Source organism: Felis catus, chromosome C2 (genome assembly GCF_018350175.1).
Source record: "Felis catus isolate Fca126 chromosome C2, F.catus_Fca126_mat1.0, whole genome shotgun sequence".
NCBI classification, from domain to species: Eukaryota; Metazoa; Chordata; class Mammalia; order Carnivora; family Felidae; genus Felis; species Felis catus.
The window spans coordinates 147,178,350-147,198,861 of record NC_058376.1 but is presented as its reverse complement, the minus strand read 5'-3'; the positions used below and the strand labels follow the sequence as shown (position 1 = coordinate 147,198,861).

At 52.8% G+C, this 20,512-nt stretch overlaps 1 protein-coding gene across 5 annotated transcripts in view; it reads left to right on the top strand.

Annotated features, from left to right (window-relative positions):
* Positions 1-20,512, top strand: part of OSBPL10 (oxysterol binding protein like 10) — a 315,527-nt gene that overhangs the window by 277,647 nt on the left and 17,368 nt on the right. For 4 of the 5 annotated variants that reach the window (XM_003992193.5, XM_045037733.1, XM_045037732.1 and 1 more), the window contains 2 exons: positions 1,550-1,699; positions 16,396-16,873. In XM_003992193.5, the coding sequence (XP_003992242.2) occupies positions 1,550-1,699; positions 16,396-16,873 (628 nt within the window). The remainder of the gene's footprint in view (positions 1-1,549; positions 1,700-16,395; positions 16,874-20,512) is intronic. The other variant, XM_019810843.3, reaches the window with a different exon arrangement.

Below are 20,512 nucleotides of genomic sequence, written 5' to 3'. Positions count from 1 at the left end.
TTCCCAGCGTGAGGATCAGGGCAGCCCAGTCCCCGCTGACTTCATCTGGCTAGTCCTTTCTGGAGCAGGATGGGGGGCGGGGCCCCCAGTTATTTCAGCATATTCCCAGCAAAACAATTTTCCAGGGACGTCAAACGACACGCATTGCGATGAGACTGGAGAACAAGGCACACGGTGGAGGAAAACGCACCTCTTCTTGGCGGGGGGAGAGCCTACCGCCGTGGGCTTCATTCAGGTCTCCCCAGTGGTCTCTCCAGAATTGGGGGTGTTCAGAGGTGACTGAGAATCACTTGAGAAGTATGTCTGTAGAAAAATGTCTACTTCAATGGGAAAATGTTCAAATGCCTACCCCAGGGGAGAAGAGCATCGTGTTTTCTCCGTGGAGTGTCGGTAAGGAATGGCCAGCACACGTAGGTCAGGCGGGTCAGTTACAGCCACCTCGATCTCTGTAAGATAACCTTTGGGTGTTGGAAGTGCCTTGAGATAAAAGGAGAGGGGCCTAATGGAGTTGATAAATCATTACTTTTTGCAGAGACGTATGGGCAAGTCTGTGTCTATTTATATTAAATACCTTGAGCTGCTGCGTTTGTGTCTACCGAGTGCATTGGCCTGACCTGTCATCGGTAATTAGAAACAATTGTGTAATGTGTTTGCAGAGTGCATCGGCTTATGTATGGACAAGCAGCGTAAGAACACAGGTAAATGTGGAAAGGGGAATTAAGCTTACCTCTTTCAATAGAATTCCAAGGACAACTATCCATTATAGCCAGAGTTCTTGATGTCTGGGACTTGGAAAATGTGGGGCTCAGCCCTCTCGCACATTCCGCTCGCCGCTTGCCTGTTTCCTACGCAGTTTGAACAATCGGAATCCGGCAATGGAATGAAGGAACTTGCATTGAGGAAAAGCAGGGTCTGTGGGAGAGCACAAATGTGAGCAGTGTAAAATTTTGGTGTTTCTCCTTACATTTTTATTTTTGTCACCCTTCCTGAATTAATGCCAGCTCTGAGACTTTTTTCTTTTTTTTTTTCCCACACTTGCCGCAGCGATATTAAGTGATGTGAGTAGAAACAGTCTCAGAGTCAATTTTCTCGTCACTAAGGTAATTTCAGTCAATTCCAGGAGCACCTGCCTTTCGCTTATGAAACAGAAAAGTTTACATTAGACATAAGGTGTTCTGGGTTGTGCAAGTTAATAGAATATCGTATGGGAATAGTCCAGGTAAGGGAGCTCAGACCCATGTAGCTTCTTGAGCAGAAAACTTTTGTTGTTGTTGTTGTTGGGTAAGGTCCTTAGGTCGGAAAGTTTACGGATAGGGCGCATGGTGGGGAAAATGAACGGGCGTGCGGTGGGCGGCCCCGCCCAAAGGGCCCGCACCCCCGGAAAGGGTCCCTCTGTCGCCCCATATGGCTAATAGCACTGGTTCACAGAGAAACTCTTTCTGGGGCAGGGTTGAGCTCCTTCTGTCGTTACTGAGCCTGTGGGTCCCTGTGCTGTGCTTCTGACTTCTGCCGGACCAGCTGGTGATTTGTATCGATGATCTTGTTTTAGCCAAACTCGGGCCCTGAACTGGTTTTGTCCGAAGATGAGGACAGTGACACTGAAGACAAAGAAGAGACAGAATTGGGTGCCATGGAGGATCAGCGTAGTATAATCCTTCATCTCATTTCACAGCTCAAACTGGGAATGGATCTGACCAAGGTAGGTTGGCGCGTCCCACTGGGTCTGCGGCCAGTGGCTTGGGTTCTGTCTTCCCTCACCCCGCCCCCCCGGCCCCCCGCCAAAGCCTTCCCTGCTCTCATTCTCTTCGCTGTGGTGAGATTGGGAAAACAGAGCGGGGAAAAGGCCAGAAAGGCACTCGGGCGCAGGTATCCCGGTTATGATGCGAAAGGATGTGTTGTTTTACGTCAGTACTCGTCTCAGAGTGTGAGCCTGGCGTTTGACTCCCTGGAGAAGCTGCTGCTTTAGCAGGGCAGGGAGAGCACGAGAGGAAGCACAGGAGTTGGTAGGGAAACTTCAACGTAGTAGGACTTCTTGGTTTCCTGCTGTGTTCCAGAAAAAATTAAAGGTGTAGAGACAGATGCGGCCTGTTGGCCACAGACAGAACGGCAGGGGGAAGGAAAATGGCGGACCCGGGAGCGAGGCCACTGTGCGCCTGGCCGCAGCCTGCCGCCAGCTGGCGTTAGCTTTGACAGCTAGTCCCCAACGGCAACCTTGTTGGGGATTCAGATCCCACGATCCGCCTGCAGAGAAACAGACCTGCCGTTTGGCAGAAGGGCAGCTGACTCTCCCCGGTGCTGTGCTCGGCCAGGATTCTTCCTGAGGGACGGCGTCAGGAGAACCCAGTGTCCTGATTCCTGATGGTTGAGTTGATGAGCCCGTAGAGATCCTCCCTCGCCCTGAGCGGGAGCTTCCTTCTGGAGGCAAGCAGGGAAAGCGATGTTGTACGTGGCTGAAGGGTCGTACGGTGGCATAGGGCCGGGGTGCCCAGCTGGTTGCATTTCTAGCCAGATACTGAACCCCGTTGCCTCCCTGGAAGCGTGTGGTGAGATGAGAGGGAGTGAGCAGGGCTGTAGAGGGACAGCTACTGGGAAGAGACCCGTGGTGGGCTGGGGAAGGGAGGGTCTAGGACCTGAAGGCCAGCCAGACGAATGTGGACATACTGGAGAGGGTCAACACCACTGAAGGCATCGCCCAGGGAAGCCGCCTTGAGGGTAGGTGGTTTGTTTGGCTGTCACGAATGGTCTGGATTCCAGAGAATGGGGGGGGGGGCGTGGGGGGGGGGAGATTCTTTGAAGAGGAAGATGACAAGATGCAGAGGAGTTGGGAGCTCCAAAGATGACAGAAAAGCCTTTTCTGCACAGTGTTTTTCTGTGTTTGAATGTGAGTGTGTCTGATATTCTGGGGAAAAGTGGCACTTTAAACAGAACAGTGGCTTCACACTGGGGAGGCCTGACCTCAGAAGGTTCCCTGCCTTGGCCGCTCTCCGCCCTCTTCTTCGATCTGCCCGTCAAGCTGTGAGGACCTGTTCTGCATTATCCTGCCTGATTCCCTGCATTTCAGCCTTGTAGCTCTAGAATGCTCCTGTCCTTTTTACTAGAGGGATCATTTAAATGCTTGCCTTTTAAAAAGCTACTGCTTTTATTCTTGTGGATTCATAGACACTTGAGTAGAGCTTGAGTTAAGATCTGGTGGAAGGAATGTGGGTAATTACACCGGTATGATCTAAAACCACATTTCCAAACTGTGGGTCGTGGCCCATTTAGTCAGTTATAAAACCAATGTAGGGGGTCAGATGATCACTTCTAAAAAATGAAATCAAATACGACGGAAAATCTCAGCGTGCGCCGCACACGAAATTTTTATCTTAGTTCGGTTGACACGTGTAGTGGGTCACAACGTAAAACATATTCTCCTTGTGGATCGTATTTAAAAAAATATTTGTAAAACAGTGATGTAGAATCATGGAGGGTATAGGAAAGAGAACGTCAGAGTCGCTGAAATTGTCCAGGTCAGATGTGGAATAATACAATAAAAGGCCGAAGGGACTGACTTACAGCAGGTTGAGGGTCTGAGAGATACCACATTACGGCCGTTTTATTTAAAAATAAATCCTAGGAACTGTGCATCTTCTGTTATTATTTTGTTAGGATATAACTGCTGTGCGTTTCTGGAGCCATGGTTCGTTCCTAAAAGAGCAAATGTTATGTTTATCCACTACTCAGTGGGCTCTTTGAGAGAAAAGCTTTTCTGGCCCATAGCTCATTCACTTTTTTGCTGGGGAGAAGCTATTATTCAAAAAGCAAGGGAGGGTTTGATGAGCTGGAATACTTGTGAGAGGAAGAGGTACGCCTTCCACTGCATCAGAGAAAGGTTGACGAAAGGCCTTCTTTCCTTATTGTCGCCTTTTCTCTTCTTGACGTTTGCCCGAGCCATTAAGTTAAGCTCGTGCTAACTTGGCGATGGAAGCACTTAGCCTGAACGGAGCCTCCGATGAGCAGGCAGATTAAATCTTCTTTGGCTCCAGAATGGAGCTCGGGTCCCTCTCCATGAAACAACTGTATCGCTCCATCTTTCAGGAAGTGGGAAGTATTGACACGTCCACAAGTCACCGACACGCGTGGGCATCTGGTGCCGCATTTTGCCTTAGTTAATGAACTGTGGCCACCAGACAGGGCCGGTTTCGTGGACGTGTGACCAGTGGAGTCCCACAGCCCCCCATGCCCAGAGGCATCCCATGCTGGATTGAAGGTTCTGCTGTTGCTCTCTTGAAATTCTTAAGAATTATGAAGAAGGGGACTTCCATTTTCATTTTTCACTTTGCCCCACAAAACATGCGGCTGGTCCTGCCTCTGGAAGCACTCCTGTGCGCCCTCCTTCCTTGGCCGGGCTTCCATAACCCCGGGTTGCCGGTGAGTACCTCCGCTGTGTCACCTGCTGCACGACCACAAATCGCGGATAGCCTGGAAAGGAGACGGAGAAAGGAGGACCCGCGGAAAGATGGTGGGCCACAGGAGGGCTCTTTGAGTTAGGGACATTCAGGTTGAGCCTGAAGGATGAGTGGGCATTAGTGGAAAGAGTGAGAGGAAGGGCGTTCCCGGTGGAGGGAACAGCATGGGCAAAGCTGCCGAGCATAAGGCGGTGTGGCCAGAGTGCAGCATGTGCTGGTGAGTGGCACCGTTGAACCTGGAGTGGGTGGTGGCGTCAGATCCTGCGGGGACTTGTGGGTCACGTGGAGCTGGGTGAACCCGATCCTGAGGGCAACGGGAAAGCTTTGGAGGGTCTGAAGCTGGTGAGACACGCCACGTCGTGTTCAGGAGCTGCTCTGCTCCAACCTGGGCTCCAGGGAGCGGGGCCCCGGGATACAGTTTGGAGCTCGGCAGTATCCGACCTTTTCAACCTAGTTTTCGGGAACGTGAAAGACAACATTTAGTAGCGCCTGTGCTCGCATATTCGTTGAGCAGCCTACCTGCCAGGTAGCGTTCTAGATGCCGAGAATGAGGCAGTGAACAAAACGTTCCGATTCCACACCCCCCTAGAGCTCGGGTGATAACGGAAGGAGGCAGGCGGCAAACGAGAGAGAAGAAAAGAGTACAGAGGTGGGAAGAGTAGCGCAGAGAAGCAGAGCCCGGCAGTGGAGGCGGGGACGGGCCCCCCTAGAGACGCTGCTCAGGGTGGATTCTCCCAGGTGACACTGGAGTAGAGACGAGATTCGGGTGAGGAGGTCAGCAGGAGATGGCGTATGGCAGTCTGTTCTGGCCAGAGGGGACGGCGGGTGAAGAAGGCCCGTGATGGCCCTTGTCTGGCATGTTGAGGGTAAGCAGGGACGCCAGTGTGATCGAATCAGAATGCCCCAGTTGGCAGGAAAGGAAGTTGGCAAGACAGGAGGGCTGGGGCCGGGGTGGGGGTGGGTGCTTCCTAGGACGCTGTAAGGACTTGGGATGTTTCTCTGAGTGGCGGGGTGGCCGCTGGAGAGTTTTGAGCAAAGGAATGCATGGCCTTTCTTGTACTTTTAAAGGCTTATTTTGACTCTTGGGTTGGAAGGTAAACTGGGGCAGGGCGAGGAGTGGGGTGCGGGCAGCAGGGGAAAGAGTAGAAACGGGGAGGAGGTGAGAGATGATGGCGGAGTGGCAGATGTCCCAATAGGGTATGGATGTGCCGACTGCATGTGGATTGGATGTGGAGTGTGAGGGAAAGAGGAATAAGGAATGACTCTTAAGGTTGCGATCTGAGCAGCCGGAATAAGAAAAGCTAGAGCTGCCCTTTGTTTCGGTTACCCACTGCTGAGGGATTAACCGCCTCAAATGTAGTGGCCGAAAATCACCATTTTGTTTGTTCACAGTCACACCATCTGAGCTGGGCTCAGCTGGGCAGGTCTGCTGTCGGTCTTGCCAAAGTCGCTCGTGTGTCTCTCGTCAGTTGGCCGGTTGGTTGTGGGCTGGACTTGGCTGGGACAGCTGGGCTTCTCTCTCTCCACGAAGTCTTAGGATCTCTCTGTTTTTCTCTCTCTCTCTCCTTGTATCCCTCTCACATGGTCTGTCTAGCTGGGAAGCCAGACATCTTACACGGTGGCTCAAAGTTCCCGTGAGGACGAGAGTGAAGCTGCTAAGCCTTTTTAAAACTTAGACTCCTGGGGGCGCCTGGGTGGCTCAGTCGGTTGAGCGTCCGACTCTTCATTTCGGCTCAGGTCATGATCTCATGGTTCGTAAGTTCGAGCCCTACTTCGGGCTCAGCACTGACAATGCAGAGCCTGCTTGGGATTCTCTCTCTCTCTCCCTCTCTGCCTCTGCCCCTCCCTGTCTCTCTCAAAATAAATAAATAAGCAATAAAACCCAAGCCTCCAAAGTGGCACAGTGTCACTTCCCCTGTACCGATCAAAGCAAGTGTGCATTCCAGGAGCTGGAGCTGTGGTTCATTGGAGGCCACCAGGGCCTCTCATGACCACCGCCCTTTACGGAGAAGGGGAAGACCATGGGAAGATGTTGGGGGACATCACAAATTTATTGTGGCTCTCTTAGGTCTGAGATATGTCCATTCATTAGGCTTCCAAGGAGAGAGGATGTGTAGGCAGTTGGTATAGAAGTCTGGGGCTTATGGATGAGGTTCAGGTACAAGTTTGAGAACAAATAAGGAGCCGAATGCGTTTGAGGCCAGGAGTTGGCAATGGGTTCCTCTAGGAAGTGAGTAGAGATGCAGGGATGAGTCGTGCGACACCCCAATATATAGAGACTGGTGACATGAGAAGGATCCAGGAAAGGAGGTTGAGAAGGGCGAGCCCGTGAGCTAGGACAGAAACCAGGAGTGTGATGTCATGGAAGCTACAGGAAGAGGGTCCTTCCAGGAGAAAGGAGCCATGGGCTGTGTGGATCCGCTGTGGAGGCGTCAAGAAGGGTCAGGCCTGGGAAGGGACCATCGTTTGTTTTTGTCAGGGTCTGATGGGGTGGGTTCGAGGGAGAATAGGAAGTAGCCGGGAGTAAAGATGCTGTTCCAAGAGCTTTTGTATAGTAAAAGGGAAGCAGAAGGTTGGGTGCAGGCTGGAGGCAGACCTGGAATTGGGAGGCTTGGTTTCTGAAGATGTCTGGGTGCTAGTGGGAGTGGAGAGGAGCGGGGGGGGGGGAGGGGCGGGGTGGCCGCAGGGACCTGAGGAGCCAGAGGGCGTGGGGCCCAGAGCGTGGGCAGAGGATCACCCTTTGACGGGATGGTACAGAACCCCGGGGCACAGACACCGGGAAAGGGGCGGGAGAGCCAGGGTTAACCAGGTGGGTTGGCTGCACCCTAGCCGAGTTCCCTAACCTGGCTGCCTCAGTTTCTCTCCTGTGAGCTAGGGGCAGCTGTGCCTTCCACGGGGCTGCTCCTGCGCACGTGCAGCCGGTGTGCGAGGGCTTCCGAGCAGGGCCTGGTGCACAGTAGGTGCTGCGGCGATCGTGTGCAGCTCTCCGTGGACGGCTTCGCTTCTCCCGGTGACAAAAGAAGCAAGGGAGACGCGAGGAAAAGGGAGGCTTGAGAGGGATTGGAAGTGGGGTGGGGGACGGCAGTCGAAGGGTGTTCATTTCAGGGAGATCTAGAAGGTTAGGAGGGCGGCCACGTGCTACCACGGGGCACTTAAGGTTGCTCGGTCACGGATGGAAAGAGAGACCATTCAGCGTGTTGTCCTTCCCTCCAGGAAGCTGTGGCTGGAAGGGAGGCTGCGAGAGAGTGGTGGACGGAAGAGGGTCAACAGGCTGTCAGTCTTGGAGGCGCTGGGATGAGAGAGTGAGGTGGGACCTCAGGGGTAATGGGTGGAGAGAGGAATGCTTCAAACTGAGATGTGGAGGACGGTGGTAGTTACGGACAGCAACGAGGTCTAGGGTGTGCCGATTTGTGACCTACGGGGATTCCTCTGGGAAGGAGGGGGGTTAGTCTGAACCCCAGTTTTACAGGATCAGGCGGGAGGGAGATCATCTCCAACAGCGGATTTTGAACCTTTCCTGATGGCACAGCTGGTTCCATAGAGTAGGTGGGAGTTTTGAGGGTACCGACTGTGGTTAAAATAGCGCAAGGTAGGGGTGCCTGGGTGGCTCAGTCGGTTAAGCGTCTGACTCTTGGTTTCGGCTCAGGTCATCATCAGATCTCGCAGTTTGTGGGTTCAAGCCCCGCATCGGACTCCACGCTGACAGTGCAGAATCTGCTGGGGATTCTCTCTCTCTCCACCTGTCCCCTGCTCGTGCGTGTGCACGCGCTCCTCTCTAAATAAAAATAAATTTAAAAAACTTAAAAAGTGCAAGGCAAAGAGAGGGAGGATTGGGCTCTCCTCAGGCGATGAGGTCCCTGACCCTGAAGATATACGATGCATATCCCATTGTTACCTGAAACTGGGCTCACCTCTCCGTGGGTGTCGAGCCAGAAGACAGCCAAGCCAAAGACGAGGAAGAAGAAGGATTTTACTTGCAACAGATAAAAGAGAACACCAGGGATCTTTCCCAAAGCAGTGTCTCCCTAAACAACAAAATGGGGGAAGCTTAAAGCTAAGGGTGATACGTATTCACGAAGGGACTTGCACAGTGGGGAATACAGCATGGAATTGGGGCAGAAGTCATCTTAAGGTGACAGAGTTCAGGTCAAGGTCAGGGGGGCCGGCAAGGGTCAGCATCCCTAGGTCTCGGGCTCCACTCGGTCTGGCAGAGGAAAGATGACTCAAGAATGTGCATCAAGTCCATCTTCTGAATCAGCACTGGGAGATTTACCACTGATTTATTGTCTCTGATAAGACTGTCTCTTCTTCGCCCGATAGCAGCTGTTGGTTCTTACCTCCTTTCACAAGGTGGCGGTGGGGGCGCCTAAAACGACTGTTTTTATATCAAGGAAGCTACGTCTCCTTTTTATTTTTCCAGGGACCCCTAACTTTCTGCTCACACCAGCAGTTATGGTGGACAGGGTTCTCACTTTGAGAGAGAAGCTTGCCCGCACAGTTCTTAGACTTCGGAGAATTCTCCAAGAATCGCTTGAATTGTTCCGGTAGAACTATTTGTAAATCCAGGTGGTGATTTAGCGCACCGGTGTAGTCCGTTGACCTTGCGTATGACAGACCCCCTACAGCAAACAGCCGTGTGCTCACCGGCACGTGGGAGGAAGCGAGCGCTGTCATCAGCCGTGTCGTCCACGACGGCTGCCTGACCTTCCACCAAGTTGCTACATTGTCAGGGCCCTCCTCGACTGCTGTGACTGGTCACATGTCTCTCGGCGGCTTCTGGATCCTACAATGAGATGGTAGACGTCTTCGAATGTACAGGTTTTCTCCTTTTTGTTTTGTTTGGTTTTGGGGGTTTTTTGAGAGCGCACACGTGCGAGTGGGGGAGGGGTGGTGGGAGAGAGGGAGAGGGAGGGAGCGAGGATGAGAATCCCAAGCAGGCTCCACGCCCAGCACAGAGCCCGATGGGGGGCTCGAGCTCATGAACCACGAGACCGTGATCTGAGCTGAGATCAAGAGTCGGACGCTCAACCGACTGAGCCACCCAGGCGCCCTCGGGTTTTCTCCTGGCTACATTGCCAGGTTCAGTCATGTTTGCAGAAAGATGAGTGTTGCTGTGCTTGAGCTCCTCCTTCAGAGGGGGCGACTTTTGTGAGAAGGGTCCGAAGGGCCTGGGTTTACCCTGGAGCTGAACCCAGCGCAGCTGTGGGTACTCGGTGTTCTCTTCCCGCAAGTGTTGCGTCCACTTCCCGATGCCTTGGGCTCTTCTCTCCAAATCTTGTTTTTAATATGCTGTCAAGTAAAGCCCACTTCCTGTCCTGAGATGCTTGCCTTTTCGTAGAAAACCCAGCAGGAACCTGGCTTCCTGTCGGTGTGAATCTGTGTCTGGAGGGAGGCAGCATGGGTCCTGCCCACACTTCCTGCCTGTGTTATTGGCAGGAGCTCGTCAGTCCTGCTTTTCTAGGAAGACTTCCAGTGAGTGAGGGCGAGCCTTCTGGCCTCCTGGGGGCAGTGAGGGATCCAGCACAGGCCTTGACCCAGCAGAACTGGTTCTCATTCCGGCTCCCTACTTACTTGGCCTTTCTGGGCTGGAGTTTTCTCTTCTGTAAAATGGAATTGTCATACCTGCTCACAGTTATTCAGGAGATCAAACAAGAGCACGTGAAGCCCAAAGCACGGTGCCTGGCTTGAGTTCCACATGTGGCTTAAGTTGGAAACATTCATACGCTCTTACCACACTTTCCCTGCTTTACACAGTTATTTCTCCTTTTGTTCCGATAATTCAGTGTTTGCAGAAGCATCAGAGGCGGTCCCAAGGGTTGCTCTGGTCATTGAGACTTTGGCTTCAGCTTTGTCACTGAAATGTTTTGTGACAAGTTTTTGTCTGATCCACACTGTTCTTAGCTTCCCCGGGTCTCCAGGTGAAGTAGATGATTGCTGTTTACAACAGCCACCAACAGAATGAGCCTGCACTATGTGCTCGGTGGACACTGGGCTGACTTTGCACTGTCATGTAATCCTCACAAAAACCGAGAAGGTTGGTATTCTTATGTCTCCCATTTTGCAGCAGAGGAATTGAGTCTTGGAGAGATGACCTTGCCCAAGTAGACATGACGGTAGCCGCCCGGAGATGAGCGTCCGCTCACGGCTTCCAATTCCCTCACGCAAGCCAACATCTGGGACTCAGAGGGAACACAGGAGTTGATTTTCGCAGATGCTTCGCCCTCTATGTAGTAAATATCTTCTTGGAAAAAGGAAAATTTTATTTCAAACTCTTCCCATCCAGTCGAAGTTTTAACGAATGCCTTTCCCGATGTTCCAAGCACTGTGAGATCATGTGAAGGGAGCCGGCACTTTAAGAAAAGCCAGGGGAGCATCCTGTTGGCTAAGTAAAGAAATCTTTGCCAGTATGAATTATGTAGGCTTTACTTTGTAAGCTTGGATTTTTGTGTACATCCCCTTAAAGGAGTACACAGATCAATCTCGGTGGGTAGTTTCAGCCTCTCTGTGCCTGCTTGTTTGCACCGGGTGGGTCTGCCAGTCTACGGACAGAGTGTTTTGTAGATGATTCTCAAGGTTATTAAGTTAACTGATGTTTCTTTGGAGGAAATTGCACCTGCCCTTGGCCTTGCTTTGCAGAAACCTTCTGTGTTCCTGTATTAGGGGGAAGGGACGGACTCTCACTCTTTCTGGGGGCCCTCTTTCTCGATGGGCGATCAATTATTTCAAAGTTCTAAGAGCCCAACCTGAAGATTAGTTACTTACTCCTAGATTGATGCAACTTTAAACGTAATTAATTGTTTTCCGAGTCCCAAATGCAGATCTTTGCTTTTTTTTTTCTTTCCCCAGAGTCGTTCATTGTCTTAATTATGTTAATGGAAGAAAAGGCAGCCCTTATTGATGGCTCGATAAATCTGCAGTAGGGATTTCAGCCATTTGGATGCTGTCGGTCTGAACAGCTGGGCCATCACTCACGTCTCCATTGGAGGCAGACAGCCCAATTAGCACTCACCGCTTCTTGGCTCTGTACCTCCAGTGTCCATTGCCCAAGGAACAGATGATTAAGTGACTTATTTGCAAAGGCACGCACACAAGGCAGGGAGATCGTAGGAGAGATAGAAATCGGCTTTAACGAAAAGTATGTTACCCTGCCCAAAACGTTCAGGATGCTGGTTTTGAAAGCCATTGATCTGATATTCTGTGCAAAGCACCGAAAAGACAGACCGATAGGCGACGGAAGAAGAAATGGTCATTCCACTCCCAGTCCATTCTCTTCCATCTTTCCAGGTATTCTGCTTTTTCCAGATCTGACAAAGCAGCAGCATCATTTCCAAGTGGAGAATATATACCTAGTGGGTTGGATTTGCTGTTGCCTGGGAGACCACATTCCCTGAGTCTGCAGTTCTGGGAGGGTTGTCTCTGAAAATTGATAAGTTCTGGGGCACCTGAGTGGCACAGCCGGTTGAGCATCCGACTCTTGATTTCTCAGTCGACTCTTGATTTCAGCTCAGGTCAGGATCCCAGGGTCGTGGGATGGAGCCCCGCGTCCGGATCCACTCTGAGCATGGAGCCTGCTTAAGCTTCTCTCCCTCCCCCTGCCCCTCTCCCCGGTTCATGCTCTCTCTCTTTCAGATTAAAAACAAAATCTTTTTGGATCAGTTGTCAGATCCTGTTTCCCCAGTAGAGCCTTTTCTCTTTTCCCTCCGCCTTTTTGCCTCTTTTCCGGTCTGTGAGAGCGCTACAAACAGTACAGGTGACTTCAGGTAACCTTTGCCTCTGTTCGCTGGTTGTTAACATTTTGCTGCTTTGCCTTTCTTCTTCCTTCTCTCCTCTCTCCCACTCTCTCGACTTCTGTCTTCCTCGTCTCTCGCTGTGCAGCCCCATATACCCACCTGAGTGTATGAGCGTCTGTCTGTTTTCAGAGTATGTTGGCAGATGTGACGGTTCTGTCCCCGAGTATCCCCCGAGGGCGAGGACGTTCTCCCACACGTCGCACTTGGCACACCCGGGAAGTGGAACATTGATGCAATACTATTTCGTGTATGCCCACGGTACAAACTTCCCAGATTGTCCCAGGAATGCTCTTCATCCCAAGGAGCATTGGCGACGCCGTGAGGGAGACGTGGGGGTGCGGTGAGGGTGTGGAGGAGGGGTTGTCGGTTTAGCCTCGGGAGCAGGGGCTGTCAGAAACAGCTCCGCAGAGGAGCTCAGCCTTGAGCGGAGTTCCAGTCTGTCACTCAGACAAGGCAGGAGGAGGGCAGAAAAGGGAAAGAGGACTGAGTGTGCGGGGGGGGGGGGGGGGGGAACGGGTACTTGTAAGGGGAGGGCTGGGGGCAGAAAGTGAGGGATAATGTCCCACTAGAGGGACGCGAGGGCCAGGCTGGACTTCATTCATCTCTTGTAGAGATTCTAGAGATGGGTCTGGTGATGGTGTGGAGAAGAAATCAAGGTGGGCCTGACAGAAAGTTGGAAGGCCAGTTAGGAAGTCGTAGCTGCGCTCTTCCAGGCGGGGGCGCTCTGCTTGCGTTTCTTTTTTTTTTTTTTTTTAATTTTTTTTTCAACGTTTTTTATTTATTTTTGGGACAGAGAGAGACAGAGCATGAACGGGGGAGGGGCAGAGAGAGAGGGAGACACAGAATCGGAAGCAGGCTCCAGGCTCTGAGCCATCAGCCCAGAGCCCGACGCGGGGCTCAAACCCACAGACCGCGAGATCGTGACCTGGCTGAAGTCGGACGCTTAACCGACTGCGCCACCCAGGCGCCCCTCTGCTTGCGTTTCTTAACTGCCGATGGTCTCCCTCCTGGTGGTAATTAACACTCACGATAGTTTTTGGATGGGTGGATTGCCCAGTCATTCCGGGAAGAGTAGAATGGACTAGGGAGTGGGGCCCATGTGCCACTTCCTGCCCCCCGCTTATGACAGTAGATGAGGTGGCTTGGGGTCTCAGTTTGTCCAGTGAACTCTAACCTCCCTAGTCCACTGAGGGAGAGAAAATGCTCCTGTTGGCCCGAAGCAGATAATCGTGACGTGTCGGGTAATGGGCAGAACTTTGGGTGGCAGTTGGGAGCTCCAGGGTTCCTGCGTGGTGCCTTCTCTCTCCCCACCGCCCGTCTCTGTCCCCTCACCTGTGAGACCAGGGCATTACACTCCATCACCCTGAGGGTCCCTTTCAGTTCTGATGTTAAGTGATCTGGAGTGATGAGTGGAGTTCTTTTTCCTATTGATTTGTTTTAATCCCTTAGCCCCCCCGGAGTTCAGAAATGCTAAGTTGGGGGGGTTGCCTTACATTCTCGCCCGTTCCAGAAGTATATACTGAGAGAGCAACCACTGTGGGCAGTTCTCTCCTTGTAATTGCTTTTTTTTTTTTTTTTAATGTTTATTTATTTTTGAGAGAGATGGCGTGAGCAGGGGACGGGCAGAGAGAGAGGGAGACACAGAATCCGTAGCAGGTTGCAGGCTCCGAGCTGTCAGCACGGGGCCTGACACGGACCTTGAACCCAAGGACCGCGAGATCATGACCTCCGCCGAAGTTGGACGCTCAACCTACTGAGCCACCCAGGCGCCCTTCTTTCCTTGTAATTTCAATCTCGGCTACAAACTCGAGAATTCTCCTTGTCCAGAGCTGAAATTGTGGCCAGAGAAGCCCCAGTCCACAGGTGCAGAGAAAGGTGCAAGTCAGGGACGCGGAGTCCCCTTCACGGGAGTTGTGTCTGTCAGGGCTGACCCCCCTCCTGGTAATTCTGCCCTTTCCCTCCCCGGTTCCCTCATGGTCACAGGGTCCTGCCAGGGAAGGGAGCAGGCAGGAAATGGAGCCGTTTGGGGAAGGCCTGGAGGTGCAGACATTTGTGGCTTCTTTTCCTTTTTAGTTGGTTTGGCCTCATCGGGCGTCTTTCCAGGGCTGCGTAAATCCCCAGTCCCTGCACCGGCTGTCTGGCGGAGCTCCCGGGGGAGACTTTGGGCAGCTCTGGGGGCAGGAGAGGGAGCGACGATGAGTGTTTGGGGCAGCTTCTGCCTCCCCTTTACTCTGCCATTGGTCACCCGCCTGGAGGGAGGCCACGGGGAGAGTGCGGCTGCCTGGTCCCCCGAGAGCCCCGCTGGAAGAGCGGACGGAGGACCTGTCCCCACAAAAGACACAGGAGGTAATACCGGGGGCACCTGAGCCAGAATGGACTTTCGTATGGCCAGCTCAGGTCCTCCAGCAGCCAGATTCTCAATTTCATCAAGTTTTGGCTGAGAGAAAACGAGAACACCGCCGTTAATTTGCATAGCTATCTCCTAAATAACGGTTTTTTTCTTCCAGTGTATCGTAAGAGCAAAGCAGAAAGATACCGAGGAAAGAATGTGAAAATCACTCCGTTCTGACCCCAAGAAATACATGGTACCATTTGGGGTCTTTTGGTGGCACGGAGATTGTGTAACGTGTCGAACCTTCCAGCTGGCTGCTTTTTACCTAACGCGTGTACATAAACTTTCCTCTGGCATAGTGTGGAAGGAAAGAAGAGCCTTAATAAAGATGCCAGTGTCACTTCCTCAGGGGGCTGGGCTTTCTCCAGTTGCCACTGAAATTTCTGTGCTTTGATCTCCTGTCTGCCCGTCTGTCTCTTCCTCTCGGGACATCTCGCTTCCATTGTATCTCCTTCTTTTGCTGGGAAGCATCTGAGCCAACTGAGGCGGGGGGGGGGGGGCAGGGTGGCAGATCTGTAAGCCTTCTGCTGTTTGTGGTCAGTGAGTGTTTTCTCAGCTGGGTACTATGTGAAGGAAAGACAGACGCAGTCACGTAAGGAGGGAGCGTAAGCCCGCCCTGTGGCCTTGAACCGGTGTGGCTCCCCACCCCCGTCTCTCTCGGAGGCAGGGAGGAGCCATGGCCAGCCCTCTGGCTTCAAAATCCTGTGACTCCCTACGAGGAGGACAACGTGAGATCGTCCGGGCTGTGCCCGGCCGCCACGTGGGTGGAATACGGATACCCTTCTAACCAAGTCACGTCAAGTTCACCGTAGAGCACGAGAGACGGGCTTGCTCTGTCCCGCGTGTCAGCGATAGTAACGAGTGATCTGCTTTCCAGACCGGTTTCAGAATGTCCTTCATTTGCTTTGACCGACCTCCTCCCTGGGGCTGTATGGGCACCTGAGTGACCGCCTGGATCCATTTTGGATCAAGGAGGAGTCTCTTTGTCTCGCCCCATCCAGATCTCTCCTCCTCTTTAGTAGTGGTGCTGAAAACAGACCCAGGAGTGGCCGCCGTGCCGGTCCATTTACCAGAAGATTCCGTAGTAAGTGCCAGCCCACTTCTTTGTAACTTCCGCTTACTTCTTCTGGCCCAGCCTTGCACGGCAGCCTCCATAAATGGCCCCTCTGCTCCACGACAGCTCTCGGGACATTTGCTTGCTAATCGGCCTTGCCTCCCAGAGACCTGCTCTGCCTTGATCGTGTCGGGATTTATACGCTACTCTTTCAACCAAGGTCTCCAGAAGCCACTCTTAGGGATGCTATGTGCTGGTCTACTTGGACCCCCTTTGATGAGGTGCCAACAAGTGCCCAGTATCCCTGTTTGTGGGGAGGCACTGAGCACCCCCCTTAGTTGTGCCCGATGTCAGGAAGCAAAGAAAAAAGCCCTTCCGAGCTCTCTTCCTCACGGGTCTGAGTAATGAGGAGTAAAAGAGGGTTTTGCGTGGCCGTGGTGGAGAGGGAGGCCGAGACCGCTGTTCAGGTCCAGAGGAGCAGAGAGGAAAGCCTGTCAGAACCGTCTTGTCCGCAACGGTGGGTGGGCGATGTGCCGTCACCGCGGCCACGTCTCATTTCTCTGACGTCGTTTCCCCTGGCTTGTCGTTCGTACACGAATCAGAAGAAACCGTTCCCTGGCTTAGGCGGTGATGGCTTTGTGGATGGCGGCTGCAGCCTTTCTCATGCAGTCACAGGGACTCCTGTCTGACTCTGTCCCCTTCTGCATGTAGGTGGTGCTTCCCACGTTCATCCTGGAGAAGCGATCCTTGCTGGAGATGTACGCAGACTTCATGGCGCACCCGGACCTGCTGCTGGCCATCACTGCCGGAGCCACGCCAGAGGAGAGAGTCATTTGCTTTGTGGAGTATTACCTCACAGCCTTCCATGAGGGCCGCAAGGGGGCCTTGGCCAAGAAGCCCTATAACCCCATCATCGGTGAGACGTTTCACTGCTCCTGGGAAGTCCCCAAGGACAGGGTCAAGCCAAAGAGGACTGCTCCCCACTCTCCCGCTAGCCACGAACACCCGATGGCCGAGGACCCTTCCAAAAGCTACAAACTCAGGTTCGTGGCTGAGCAGGTGTCCCATCACCCGCCCATCTCCTGCTTCTACTGTGAGTGCAAGGAGAAGAGACTGTGCGTCAACACTCACATATGGACCAAAAGCAAGTTCATGGGCATGTCCGTGGGGGTCTCCATGATAGGGGAAGGTAAGCTACGTCGTACATTTGATGGAGCTCGGCTCTTCCGTGGGGATGTCTGTATACTTGAGGATGATTTTGTGTGCGGACCTGTTTTTAGTTTGTTTTGCAGTTGAGGGTGAGTGGGTGCTTGGGTGGTAAAGAGGGATAGGTTTTGTTATTTTGGGACCAGGGCCTGGTAATTTCCCAGTGGGGCCAAGGTCATGGGCTAGATGGGACACACCTGAATCTTTACACGTGATGCGTGGGAGGAGGGGGGGCGCCTTACGTATATTTTTATTTTCAGCTCTGAGTGAATATTAGAGTTGGCTCCAAACCTGTGAAAACACATTTTTGTTCATTCTCCCCTGTGTTTTGGCTCACAGAGAGTAGGGATAATAGTGCTGCCTCTTCCAAATACCGCTCCTAAACATTCCCAACGCAAATCTCTGGATTCTGCTAGGGATTCTGAAGCAAGAGCAGTGTAACCACGCCACTTGTGGATCGCACGTTCCTGTTTTAGCAAATAAGCTGTGCATGAAGTTCTTCATTGTTTGAAGAAACCTGTAATGATGCTTGTTAAATTGAAATGTCTGTGCCCCTGGTCCTTCGACTTCTTTCAGCCACAAATTCCTTTGAGACTCTGAGGCTAGAGACTCTCTTCTCAGGGAAAGAAAAAATCCACAAAATGTAGTCTTCAGGCGGCACATGGCTCCTAAGAAGCCCTTCCGAACCCCATGAGATAAGAATACGTTTCATTCACTGAGGACATTTTTATTGAGCACCTGCTATGCCAGACATTGCGTTAAGAGCTGGGGGTACTTGTAGGAACAAAACAGACACACACAAAACATCTCTGTCTTTGTCAAGCTTCCTTCCACTCTACCTACTTCTATTCTACTTGGAAAATAAAATTACGTAGGCCGTGTTGGGAGGTGTTAAGTACTATGGAGAAGTATAAAGCAGGGGAGGGACCCGGGAGCAGTGGTGAGAGGGCAGTGGAGCCTTAGGAGGGGATGGGATGGCGACTGGGATGGCCTCACGGACAAGGTGACATTTGAACAAAGCCCCGGAGCCGGTGGCGAAGGACGAGCCTCGCTGATGATCTGGCCACGGGGGGAAGGGTGTGCGCTGCAGGAAGAACAAGACAGAGGCCCAGAGGCAAGGTGGTCCCTGGCATGTGGAAGACAGGAAGCTTATGGGGCTGGAGCAGGCAGGGAGCAGGGGTGAGGTCAGAGTGGTGACTGAGGCCAGATCACGCAGGGCCTCAGCGGCCCTCGCGGGGAGTGTTGGCTCCTGCGCTGAGTGAACTGCAGAGCCGTTAAGGGTTTTGACAGAAGAATACCAGGATCTGACGCATCATTTAGCAAGGTTGTCCCAGCTGCCTGTTGAAAATAGATCATAAGAGGAGTAAAGGTGGAAGCAAGGAGACCAGTTAGGAGATGATGATAATAACCCAGGCCTGAGACGATGGTGGCCTGGACCAGGGTGGAAATGGTGGAGGAGGTAAGATGTGGTGAAGGTGTGGATGTATTCTTTTTTTTTTTTTTTTTTAAATATGATGTTTATTTTTGAAAGAGAGAAAGCACTAGTGGGGAGGGACAGAGAGAGAGGGAGACACAGAATCTGAAACAGGCTCCAGGCTCCGAGCTGTCAGCACAGAGCCCGATGTGGGGCTTGAACCCACGAATCACAAGATCGTGACCTGAGCCAAAGTCAGATGCTCAACTGACGGAGCCACCCAGGTGCCCCAAAAGTCTGGATGTATTCTGAGGGAGAGAGAGCCAGAGGGATTTGCCTCGGGTTGGAAGTGGGGTCTGAGAGGTGACACCAAGGCTTTCAAGGTGAGCACCTGGAAGGACCGACTAGCTGTTTGCTTAGCTGGGGAGGCCGGGAGTGGAGTCGCTGGGAGGAAAACTAATTTGGAGGAAGAGTTTAGGAGCTCAGCGAGGTCACGTTATGGTTCGGACATGCAAGTGACTGCCCGAGTGGACAGTTGTGGACACGGGCTGGAGTTCTGAGGAGAGGGGCCAGCAGACGTCGAAACTTGTGATTGAAGTCCTGGCACCTGACGAGATTATGGAGGGAGCCTGATCCCCACAGTCCTGCGGCACTAAGAGGCCCAAAAGGTGAGGAGCACTGGTCAGGGGGACTGAAGAAGAGGGGCTTGAGAAGGAGAGGGGACGGGGATTTGTTTCCTGCAGGCTGGGTGAAGAAAGCGTTCCCGGGAGGAGACAGAGTGGTCAGCTGAGGCAGACGGTGCCGATTCATTCTGGGAAGACGAGAACCGAGGACGGGCCACTAGATGGTGGCCTGTGATGCTCATTTGGTGACCTTAACAAGGGCTGTCCGTGGAATGGTTCTCGTGAAAATCTGATCAGAATGGATTCGAGAGAGGGTGGGAGGACCCGAAGCAGAGACACTAAGTACAAACAACACTTCCTTATTTATTGTGTGAGGGCCCAAACCACTCTTGGGTTCCGCCTCTCTGTCCTGTCTCTGGGCTGTAGGCTCACCCTCTGAACTGCTTATCCTCCATGCGTAGATGAGACAGCAACTCCAGGACCCCCACAGAGGAGCCCAGGACCCATGTCGGGCCTTCGTGGGGGTCCTCGCTGCGCACGGGCTCGATATTCAGCCACCTGCACTGTGCTGATGGGACCCTCCTCTCGAGGATCAGTTAGGGTCAAGAAATTCACCAAAGGGAGAATCAATCTGTGAAGGAGGCCAGGGACTCACCTGTCACCAGGATGACCCTAGGCCACCTAGTTCCTCCAAGATTCAGATGGGGTTGGGCTGTATGTGTTGAGGGGAAGGACTCTGAATAAGTCACACCAATGATAAATGGTTTTTCTTTTTTAATGGTTATTTTTGAGAAAGGCAGAGCGTGAGCAGGGGCGGGGCAGAGAGAGAGGGAGACACAGAATCTGAAGCAGGCTCCAGGCTCTGCTCTGTTAGTAAAGAGCCCGATGCGGAGCCTGAATCCACGAACCACAGGATCGTGACCTGAGCCGAAGTCGGACGCTTAACCCACTGAGGCACCAGGCGACCCGCTGATGATGGATGTTCTTCTCCCCGTGACGTGCTCTTTTGTGGGAGTGCAGCATTGCAGCCAGTTTCCAATCAGGACAGTCCCTATAGGAGATTAGTTTGTCTAGCTTTGATGGCTGCCCTAAGAGGGGGAGTGGTGTCGGAAGTGGCCTTCTTTCTTAAGAAGGAACTGTTCCCGACGATGACAGGACCACAGAAGCTTAGAGCTTAACAGAGATGATTCGTCCATCTTGCAAACCCCCGCATTCCCAGCTCTATGTCAGGGGACCCCGGGGCGGAGATGGGTGAAAGGAGTGAGCGTGGGGGCTTCTGCTTCCTTCCAGCTGCGCCTCACTTTACAGAAGAGGAGCCCAGAGAAGCCACTTCCCGAGGGCACACGTGTGCCACCCACAGTACACACCTCCGTCACCATGAGCTGGCGAGGGGGGTTGCAGGAGGGTGCCGGCCTCTCCGTGAGGCAGGGACCTTCTGTCAGTGACTCACCTCTGATCTGTGGACCAGAAGTCAGAATCGGGGAGGGGTCTGGGAGTCACAGGAGGCCACCAGCCCAGAAACAGAGGGGGTGGAGTGGGCAGCAGATGGAGCTGTGGCAGAAGGGTGCCTCCAGGGGCATAGCCA